General features: G+C 41.1%; 1 protein-coding gene across 1 annotated transcript in view; it reads right to left on the minus strand.

Annotated features, from left to right (window-relative positions):
* Positions 1-11,831, minus strand: part of FRAS1 (Fraser extracellular matrix complex subunit 1) — a 321,939-nt gene that overhangs the window by 65,233 nt on the left and 244,875 nt on the right. Inside the window, 4 exon segments of the mRNA XM_027773018.1 lie at positions 4,209-4,377; positions 6,375-6,534; positions 7,648-7,798; positions 9,341-9,456. Of these exon segments, the coding sequence (XP_027628819.1) occupies positions 4,209-4,377; positions 6,375-6,534; positions 7,648-7,798; positions 9,341-9,456 (596 nt within the window).

An 11,831-nucleotide genomic window follows, 5' to 3' on the forward strand; every position in this document is an offset into this window, starting at 1 on the left:
GACTGACTGAAAGAGCTGATCCTTGCAGCCTCAACTTCCTGCTGTTGAACACTTAGTCGCTGCCTCCCATTCTTCACCTGACACTGGGGCTGATTTATTGCATAGGGGCATGGAGGGCCAAGACATTTACATTTGGTGATTATAGGAAAGCATGTAATAACTGTTCATGTTTGTCTTATTGACTCAGTTGGGCAGCAATAGTCACTATTTGGTTACTCAGTTCCACTTACATATATGGCATGATAAAATGGAATAATCCCTGACCTCAAAGGGCTAAGTTTTGGTCTCAAGTTCTGGTTCTGCTACTGCCAAGCAGGTTTAGGCTGTGACACTGTACAAGCATCAGATTCCTTATTAACTCAGTAGTAAGAATAAATCTCCTACTTCACATGCTTACCTAGAGGACTAAAGAAGATCATGTACAATGAGAATGCTGAGCGTATTTTAAAGTACTCAACAAACATCAGATAGTATCATTACCATCACCACATTATTTGTACAATTAAAACTGACAACGATTCTCAGAGTTCTGAATAATGGAGTCTGAATTCGTAGACTATTACCTTAGAAACAAGTCAGACTAATTTTTAACTTTATATTTGACTAAATCCTTTGTCATTAAAATGGGCTAGAACTACTGTATGAATGAATTTAGACTGGTATGAAACAGATTATTTCATATACACACAATAGTAAAGTTAAAAGGAGTTATTTCGACATTATCTAAAAGAAGAAAGGACAGATGAAAGGAAGAGAAAAAGGAAGGAAAGAAGGGAGGGAGGAAGGAAGGAAGGAAGGCAGAAAGAAAGGAGAAAGAGGAAGAAATGAAGAAAGAAAAGATAAGATAAAACCTTCAAATGAAACTAGGGTTTAGACTTGTCCAAAACTGAAATGGCAGGAAACGGGCTTGGATAATACTTTGCATAAACAGAGACGGTGAAAATGTGCAAAAAATTGTCATAAGTGCCTGGGATACACAAAGCTGAAAAACATGTCATTTTAATCAAATAGAAAATGATTACTACATATCTAATCAGCTAATCAAATTAAGTTTTACTAAGCTCCATATCTTGAAGCATTCCCAATGAAATAATACTCAGTAGATTTCTGTTTAAGATCTAAGACACACGGATGGCCTTTTGTCTTTCCTTGAAAACCCCAAGTACATGCTTGGTCTTATCATTTTGCTAAAAGGCTCTTTAGCTTATCTGTTCTTTTCTAATTCCTCATTTCAATTTGACGTAAGAGGCCTTAGCTTAGTCCAGCCGAAATGCCTCCATTAAAGGAGAGAGCCCACTTTTCTTTACTGAGATTTGAATTGCCATAAGAATAATGAAATTGCTTAAAACCTGAACAAATACATATTAAGTCCCAGGAATTATTCCCTATATAAAAGATGTAAACTGTAGGGCACCCTGTCCTAAAGTAATTAACTAGTAAAGTCCTTTGTTTTCAGCTTTTACTCTCTCCCTTTTCTTGCTCATTGCCACACTGGTAGGAATTACCTTCCAGATAGAGGACTTGCACATCTCTCTCTATCTCAGACTCCTCTCTGCACTCCTTACCTATCTATAGAGCTGCTACTTGACTGTTTCTAAGGCAACTCACACTCATTACTTCTAAGATAAAGCCACCAGAACCAAACCTTGCCAAACTTCCTCTTCTTATTAGTTCCCTCCTAGCAAGGGCCATCCCCACCCATCTCTCCCTTTGGCCCTGCTCTCTAACCCACTGCTAAATTCTGTTAATTTGTAATGATTGGTTGAGTCCATCTACTTCTTTCTACCTTCATGTTATAACTGAAGCCCAAGCTCCTATCATCTCTCACCTGGCTATTCCAAGAGCTTCCCAACTGATCCCCCTATATGCTCCCTTCCCTCCCTATGGTAAAGCAAACAAGGGCAGAAATGGGGTTTGGATACCAAAGACTGAGCACACAACACAATGCTTGGAGACTCCTTTTTGTCCTGAAGCAAAATAAGAAGACTGAGAAACTAGACAGCAATGTAAGCCTTGGAAATAAGAGCTTCAGTGAGAATGAGATGACTGAGAAGAACAAAGTACTATGGGGAGGGAACACAGGACATCACTTGAGGAAGGATGCTAAGGCAGGGGGGGTAAGAAGGTGTGTGAAGGTGTCACTATAGCTGCAACCATGTCACAGCTCTTGCCAGAACCTGCTGGGCAGTTGAGGAATTGGGTCTCCCCTTCCCACACCTACCTGGCCAGCATACTCCACGTAGTCCTGCTGTCCAGGCTGGAAGTTGACCCTGGAGCTGGAGCTGGCAGTGCCTTGCTCAGTGCGACACAGGACAATGGCGTACTGGTTCAGGTTCCCAGTCCTCTGCACTGTGACACTGACAGACCCCGCCTTCTCACTGACATTGTAGCTAGAAACATACAAACACTCAGTCTGAAAATCTGCCCCATGGCTGTGAAGAAATCACTTGTTTAATGGTTGTCTCTTCTCCTTGGTTAGTGGTGCTAAGCTGTTCAGGGAAAAGAAACAGCTTTGGTTTCTTTAAGCAGTCAGGGTGTAAACTGAGGGAATGTGCCCACTTGGAGCAGTCACAGAACCACGAGCAAGGAAGCTGTGGATGCAGAATGCTGCCTGACCCAATTTGTAAGAGAGTTGAGAGTCATTCAGCAGATGGACAGCACATAGGAGCTATGAACCTCCGATGTCTGAACAGGGAGAAATGATCATCACTCCCTAGTGTAGTAAAAGAATCAGAATAGGCCAGTGGGTTCGTGGGGAAAGAAATCTGCTTGGAAAACAACTAATGACTTAGCTCAGGTGAGTATTAACTAGATTAGTAAGTAAAGGAGCCAGGGCAGTACCAGAGGTAAGAAAATGAGAGTTGAGCTTAGGTAGCAACGTATTTAGACAATGGAGCTTTAAGACAAAGGGGAGTGACAGGATTCATTCAGCTTGCTGCTGAGAATACAGATTGCTTTTGCAAACTAGGACACCAACTATTCCTATGCTATTAATTCATAATAAGTATCTAGGCTTGGAAAAGTCACAGCGAGTGGGGCATGAACCAGGCTTTGCTTTTCATCGCTGAGGATGGTCGCTGAACCTGGGAATTGCAGGCAAAGTGCCTCTGAGAGTCTCATCTCCATTATATAAGGTCATCAGAAAAGTCCTGATGTATTTTTCTATACAAAACTTCATATGGCTTTTCTGATGACCCAATAGCTTTGGGAATTTTCATACTATTTAGGTCACTAAAATGTTAGAAAAAGTGATTGGTTTTATTGAATTAATTTCACTTCGAAGGACAAAAAAGCAAGAGGTACGTCACAATAAAACATTACATATATGCAAGTTTGAATTTAAAACTGTTTTAATTTCCCTTTAAGTCTTCAAATGTGTAAGAGTAAACCAGCCTATGTCTGGGGCACATGAAATCAAGTTTAAATGTATTCATCTCCTACCTCCACTCCAAGTTACAACTTTCATCTGAATTATCGTGAAATTGATTTCTTAGAATAGTGAGTTTCTGAATATAGACTTAAAGAATTATTTTTGCCAGGGACCAGCAGTTAGTGTAATGGCTATGTCGCTGAACTCCCATGTAGCCGACTGTGGTTTGAGTCCTGGACCCAGTGGCTTAAACTCACGCTGGGTGCGTGTGTATGCATGCCCAAGATCCCAAGAGGAGAATGGAGGAGAAGGGATTGCGGTGTGGTCAGCCTCCCGGGGGGTGACTTCTCACTATCTTCACTCTCTCTCTTTCTGGCGAGTGCACATGCCCTATAGCAAAAAAAAAAAAAAAAAAAAAAAAAAAAAAAAAATTGCCAGAAAAATTACAATCCTAATTGTAATTCAATCTATTGCATCACCAGCAGGATGTATGCCTATCACTTTCACTGTTCTCTGCCTCTCTAACTCCCCAGTAGATTAAGAAAACATCTTAAAGAACTGTCTACATTAAGCCATAACTTTGCCACTAACCCTATGAAAACCAAAGGAGCTAGGGGAGAATATAAGCTTGAGGACAAGGAGAATCTGCCTCACTAGCAGCAATACTGTTAGTGAGGGCCAGGGATTATTTTCAGCACTTGAATATCTCTTTTTATTTTTCTTATCAGTTCTATCAGCTGATCTTCTAAAACTTGAAGACAGAGCCAAAATACTTATAAAGTATACTTGTAGACCTGCTGGGCAGTTGAGGAATTGGGTCTCCCCTTCCCACACCTACCTGGCCAGCATACTCCACGTAGTCCTGCTGTCCAGGCTGGAAGTTGACCCTGGAGCTGGAGCTGGCAGTGCCTTGCTCAGTGCGACACAGGACAATGGCGTACTGGTTCAGGTTCCCAGTCCTCTGCACTGTGACACTGACAGACCCCGCCTTCTCACTGACATTGTAGCTAGAAACATACAAACACTCAGTCTGAAAATCTGCCCCATGGCTGTGAAGAAATCACTTGTTTAATGGTTGTCTCTTCTCCTTGGTTAGTGGTGCTAAGCTGTTCAGGGAAAAGAAACAGCTTTGGTTTCTTTAAGCAGTCAGGGTGTAAACTGAGGGAATGTGCCCACTTGGAGCAGTCACAGAACCACGAGCAAGGAAGCTGTGGATGCAGAATGCTGCCTGACCCAATTTGTAAGAGAGTTGAGAGTCATTCAGCAGATGGACAGCACATAGGAGCTATGAACCTCCGATGTCTGAACAGGGAGAAATGATCATCACTCCCTAGTGTAGTAAAAGAATCAGAATAGGCCAGTGGGTTCGTGGGGAAAGAAATCTGCTTGGAAAACAACTAATGACTTAGCTCAGGTGAGTATTAACTAGATTAGTAAGTAAAGGAGCCAGGGCAGTACCAGAGGTAAGAAAATGAGAGTTGAGCTTAGGTAGCAACGTATTTAGACAATGGAGCTTTAAGACAAAGGGGAGTGACAGGATTCATTCAGCTTGCTGCTGAGAATACAGATTGCTTTTGCAAACTAGGACACCAACTATTCCTATGCTATTAATTCATAATAAGTATCTAGGCTTGGAAAAGTCACAGCGAGTGGGGCATGAACCAGGCTTTGCTTTTCATCGCTGAGGATGGTCGCTGAACCTGGGAATTGCAGGCAAAGTGCCTCTGAGAGTCTCATCTCCATTATATAAGGTCATCAGAAAAGTCCTGATGTATTTTTCTATACAAAACTTCATATGGCTTTTCTGATGACCCAATAGCTTTGGGAATTTTCATACTATTTAGGTCACTAAAATGTTAGAAAAAGTGATTGGTTTTATTGAATTAATTTCACTTCGAAGGACAAAAAAGCAAGAGGTACGTCACAATAAAACATTACATATATGCAAGTTTGAATTTAAAACTGTTTTAATTTCCCTTTAAGTCTTCAAATGTGTAAGAGTAAACCAGCCTATGTCTGGGGCACATGAAATCAAGTTTAAATGTATTCATCTCCTACCTCCACTCCAAGTTACAACTTTCATCTGAATTATCGTGAAATTGATTTCTTAGAATAGTGAGTTTCTGAATATAGACTTAAAGAATTATTTTTGCCAGGGACCAGCAGTTAGTGTAATGGCTATGTCGCTGAACTCCCATGTAGCCGACTGTGGTTTGAGTCCTGGACCCAGTGGCTTAAACTCACGCTGGGTGCGTGTGTATGCATGCCCAAGATCCCAAGAGGAGATGCCAGAAAAATTACAATCCTAATTGTAATTCATTCTATTGCATCACCAGCAGGATGTATGCCTATCACTTTCACTGTTCTCTGCCTCTCTAACTCCCCAGTAGATTAAGAAAACATCTTAAAGAACTGTCTACATTAAGCCATAACTTTGCCACTAACCCTATGAAAACCAAAGGAGCTAGGGGAGAATATAAGCTTGAGGACAAGGAGAATCTGCCTCACTAGCAGCAATACTGTTAGTGAGGGCCAGGGATTATTTTCAGCACTTGAATATCTCTTTTTATTTTTCTTATCAGTTCTGTCAGCTGATCTTCTAAAACTTGAAGACAGAGCCAAAATACTTATAAAGTATACTTGTAGAGTAAAGCACAGTGGTTAAGATCACTGGGCTCAAATCCTGCCTTGACTGCATATTCGCTGTGTGACTGTTAAGTTACTTAACCTGTTTTCATCTCTATTGTTCTGCTGCTATGGGGATGAGAACAGAATTCACGACACAATTGCAAAGATGAAATAAGAGGACGTATGTCAAATGTCTAGTATGTGCCTGGTACATGCAGTATTCAAATATTTGGTGTCGTTAGTATCTTTGTTATTACTGCCATCATTGTGATCACTATCAGCAGCAGGTGACAATAGCCCACTCTCAGCATGCCTCATCCTGATCTCGGCATGCCTGCTGTAACTCTCAAGAATGCGAGAATAAGAACACTTGTACCTGGTATATTTGAAACTGATGAGGGACCACTGGATATGGAAGACATTGTCGCTAACCACATTGGGTTTACTGTCTTTCACCAGGAACTGAAAACTGTCCATCATCTCATGGATCTTCTCCTCATGCAACACATAACGAATCAACCCCAAGTTCACATCCTCTGTAGGAAAATAAGAGACTCTCGGTGAATTAACCTGATTATGTAAAGACAGCCTCACAAGTTCGCATGCCAACACACCTACTTTATTCTTCTAGTGGGTTATTTTGTTATGGAACAAAAAGTATAGCAGTCCTTAAAATAAATGTTTATGTCAGATTTTAAAATAAAGTCCTGCAGCTCTGAGTAAAACAAGACATGCCATTGTGGACAGAAAGTATCCTTATGCTGTTGTGAAAGGAGAATCCTAAAGTCTTGGCAAAAAGCATGTCAGTAAACTTCTCAAATACTGAAGAGCAAATCTGTGAGTTGACAGAGAAAAGTCCTGGGCCCCATCCTCTCTGTGTACAGCTTCATAGCTGGCCTTAATTCCTTCTAAGGAAGGTTCTTTAGAAGATATGTGCTAATACCAAAGCTGGGGTTGGATTAAAATGGACCCTACACAACATACAGCTAGAAATGTGCTAGGAAGAGGACACTCAATGGTGGACAGGGGAAAACAGGGAATATGGAGCACGAATTGCAAGATGCAGTTTTACAGCTATTACTCTCAAACAGGTCCACCCTCAGAAGCGGTCTGGACGACTCTGAGATACTTATAAGAAAATAAAATTCAAGCTGGTCTGCTTGATGTGATTCCAAACAGGAGAATATTTCTGTTGAGCAACCTATACATGTTGATTTTTAATTTCTTGGCTGAAGACTTACAAATAATCTATAATCCTTAGCGAACAAAGACTAAACCCCACAGGATCACAGATCTTTCATAAAGTCTGCTTGTTATTTTTTGTTTTGTTGTTACTGTTTTTAAAGACAACCAAGCTTTCTTTCATGTAATCTTTTCTAGAAATCTGGTCACAACTGAAAGCAATTTGGGAGCTGAGGAATGGTAAAGATACATTTTTCTTTGTAATTTTTCAGAGTAATAGGAAAAAAAAATGGGAGAAGGTAAATTCACAAGTTCACAAGTTGGATAGTTAAACAATAAAGAATCTCTTTGCTTGCAAATAAGTTTCATGGACCTACGCAGCCAGAAATGACTGTGAGAAAGATTGGGGAGACAGAGGGACAGCATTACAACAGATGTATCCTATTTCTAAGTCCCCAAATCCCCACCCTGAGTGAAAGAAGCAACAGCTCTTCCTGGCTGCAGCTTGCTCTCCACATAGCCATGCTTGGGGCCTGTTGTTATTTCATAGACAAGCTGTAGGTCCTCGGTGTCTGGGTCTGTGGTCAGCAGTTCCTTCTTGGTGATCAAGTTGGTTGCCTGGAATAGAAACCCATTAAATTTAATTCCTGAGGTGGGAATAAAGCAGACATAAGACCCTCTGACTCAGATTTAATTCAGCTCAACAATGATTTACTGAGTGCATTTACTGCATGGAAAACTCTGTCAGGATTGGAAAGGCGATGAGGATAGAAACTATTCAGCCTTTGCCCTGGAGGTATTCGTGCTTTATTGGGAAAGAAAGGCTCATGAGCAAGGTCATTGTGGCAAGAGCTATAAAGGGAGATATAAAAAGAGTGCTCTACACTTTCTGGGAGAGGTGAAGATTATTTCCATCTGCAGTTGAGGTAAGATAGATGCAAGGCAGTGGGATTTGAGTTTAGCCTTGAAAAAAGTTGGAACTTAGAAAGGATGATTCAATACAGGGAAGATGGCCACTTTATATCTTACAGGAATCAATTACAATGCTCAAAATCAAGTAAGATAGATATACTCCAACATTGCCCAAACATACTGGCTTTTTTTTTTTTTTAAATTTTGACAAAGGGCACATGCACTTGTTGGAGAGAAGAATCAGAGAGAGAGAGAGAGGAAAGAAGAGAGAGAGAAAAAAAAGAAGAGAGAGAAATCACTCCCCCAGAGGGTATGACCATCTTACAATGCCTTGTCCTCCATTATCCTCTATGGATTTTGTGCATGTATGCACATGTGCCTGGCATGATTTTCATGCCCCTGGGTCCATGAGTCAAACTGCAGTTGGCCATGAAGGAATACAGCCACTTTAACCAACATGCTACCTGCTGCCTCTATAATGGCTAAATTTTAATTCATTCATTAATTCAGTTGTTCAATAAATATTTAGTAAAAACAAAGGTTTGAGAGAAGCAAGGGGGTCATCAACAATATTAAATGTTAGTAGGTCTACTAAGGTAAGGACAGATCATTGACTTTGGATTTGGCAAAACAGAGGCTATTAGCGACTTTAATAACAGTCACTGCAGTAGGGTAGGCAAAGATGGCATTTACCCAATTGGAGAATGTTGAGAAAAGAATGGGATCATTCTGAACATGGACTGCAAGTGGTATGTTCAATTTTTGTATCACTTGCTTAAAATGAAGTTCTTCACCATCTTCCCTGTTACCCCTTCCCATCAACTGGAATGTTAATAAATTTCTGAAGAGCTTTGGCCGTGCGGTCAACAACAGCAACCTGGTGATAGCAGAACAATAAGATGGAAGGAATCTGTGTCTAAGTGGTCATGTGAAGGCCTAGGCTGCCCCTGACTTCTTCCTGATATGTGAGAAGAAAATAAAACCATGCAAACCTACTATCTTCTTTGACCAAACTGACTATATTTTGGGGGTCTTTCTGTAGAAAAATCATGAAGTGCAAATAAGCAGTCCTACACAATCTTAATAAACAATCCTAACAAACTCGAAGAGTCCCTCAACTTTAGAGACATCAGTTCACTTAGAGAAGGATAAACACAGAAGTTGAACTGGAGTCTTACATATGTCATGGTCACGAATAATGTAGCCTGAGATGGGGGAGGTGAATGTGGCAGCTGGAACACGCCTTACCTTGCCATCCATATACTCCAGCCACTGGAGCCCCAGGTTGGTGACGATTCTAGGAGTGCCATCATCTACTGGGAGGATATCTACTCGAAACTGCTGAGGTGCTGCTGTCCTGATCTATTGGGGATGCCAGAAAAGAACACACATCATTAACAAGACACTTGAAGTATGTTGGGTCCAGGACCTGGAAGGCTGGAGTCCCTGAAATCAGAGATGAATTAGGAGCACTGGAAAAAGTTTCTATCCCTTATCATCAGTCAGCCTAAGGCCGAAGGAGAGTGCTGACGGATAAAGTGAGAACACTGCTCAAAGGAAGCAAGAAGCGAATGGCACCCTTTGGGTTTTTGTTCGTCTGTTTTAATATTTTTAATAAAGTTTCTTCCATCATGACAGACACAGGCACCTCCAATAGGGTCTTCTTGCTGTGACCCACTGCCGACTCAGCTGGCCTGGCTCACGGGAACATGCGTGAATGCTGAGTGGTAATGGAGGTCCCTAGCTACATTCCCACTGTGCCACCACCTGGTCCACCCAGTGGTAATCCTGAGGGATTTTATCTGCTATGGAAGTTGGGAAGTTCTCACATCTAAGCCTTCTTCAGTTGAGTTCAAGATTGCCCTGAGATAAAATAATGAACAGCATTTTCCTTTCAATAACCCGTATTTACATTTTCATGATGGGCTGACAAAAATTAACATTAAAATGTAATGTCACAGTCTCCAGGTAAGATGACGTCAGATGTGAAAAGAGGTTTTCATAGAAAGACATTGTATTTATTTTTCTTTTCTTGTTTTTGTTCTTGTTTATTTGTCTTGAGGGAGAGCGACTGATGTGGGGGTAAGTGACAGAAGAAACACAAACAAACATTTGTGAGAATGACAAAACAGCGCGCACACACACACACACACACACACACACACACACAATGAGTCCAATCTAGCCCCTCACTGCTCCTGAGCAGATATGACAAGCCGGAATACAGGGCAGTAAGATGCTGGCTTTTCAATCTCCTACAACTCACCTTCTAAATAATTTCCATTTTTTAAATGACATGGTCTCTCAGGAGACCTGCCGTGACCTTTTATGTTTATAAAAGTGGTAGTACTCTTGCTGATACATCTCGAAATCTTTTTTCTCATCTGAAAGTCAGACTCAGACTAACTGAGGAGCAGCGCTACACTTTAGGGGAGAAAAAGCAAAGTGACGACCTGCCAGTGAATGATGCAGCACAGACATGGAAATGGCAGGAACTCCCAGGAGCCATCCCATGACACACCGGCCAACTGAGAATGACCTTCTTACAGACCAGTTGGCTCTAAAGGATGCAGGAGATCTTTCTTGCAAGAAAATAATCATTTATCATCAAAGCAGGGAAGTGGTTCTGCAGATCCAAGTAGCAGATCCTTTTGTTATCCTGGAGTACATGGGACTTCCAAAGGTTCATGGAGAAGTGGGATTAAAGTACAAGTTTATTTTGATGCAAAAAATAGAAAACCATGCATAGTTCTTTCATAATATGTGTTTTCCATGAACATTTGAAGACCCATGGCATAGTGGGTGAGTACGTAGCTTATTGAAATTGCTTCTGCCCTGTCAGACACAGGTGTGGGACCAGTAGCAGTGCCCTCAGGCCCACCCTTGGCCAGAGTTGTGGTTATTGCCAGGCGAGGCTTGTTGGACTTCAGGAAACCTGGTAAGAAATGAAGGAATGAGGAAAAATGGTGGGGAAGGAGTGTGCAAGTTTCTTCAAGACCCCTGGACTTTTGAAGGGAGCAATTCCTTCAGAAAGTAAACCTTTGCAGTTGTGAGACTTTCAGAGAAAAGCAAGCTACTGATTTCTAAAGCTGGTCCTAAAATGATGATAGGGACGATAGTTACGGTACAGTTTCTTTGATGTTCCCTTGTGCCAGGACTAGGCTAAGTGCTTATGTAGAGTAGGGGGGGGAGGTGTCACCCCTACTTCACAGGTAGGAAAGCTGAGGCTTAGAAAGGTTAAATGATTGGCAAAGACACCCAGCTTGTAAGTGACAGAGTCAGAATTTAAATTAGTATCTTTCAATACAAAAGCCATGCTTTTAACCTTAGTTATTTCTCAAAGACTGAGCTGAACTGGGGGGGGACTTAATCCAAAAAGAGAATCAATAATTATGTAACATTATCGAAAAACCAGATTAAAAAAATTAAGGAATTAAAGGTGGGCAACAAAGAAAGAAGAAATAATATTAACAACAATTATTATCTTTCCTTGAAGTCTCACTATTTGCTAAGAGTATTAAATAAGCATTTTATGTGGATTACCTCCTTTGATCCTTAGGCTATTTGAAGCTGGTCATTATTACCGATCCACTTTTACAGATGAAAAACTGGGGCTTCAGAGCAGTAGTCTGCCTGAGGCCAATCGACTATGAAGTGATAGAAAGAGAACTCAGTGCTATGCTGGATGTAAAAATCCACATTCTGCCTCTGGCATGTACTGCTAGAACTCCATTGTCTT

The sequence above is a fragment of the Tupaia chinensis genome, unplaced genomic scaffold (assembly GCF_000334495.1).
Source record: "Tupaia chinensis unplaced genomic scaffold, TupChi_1.0 Scaffold000318_1, whole genome shotgun sequence".
Lineage (NCBI taxonomy): Eukaryota > Metazoa > Chordata > Mammalia > Scandentia > Tupaiidae > Tupaia > Tupaia belangeri.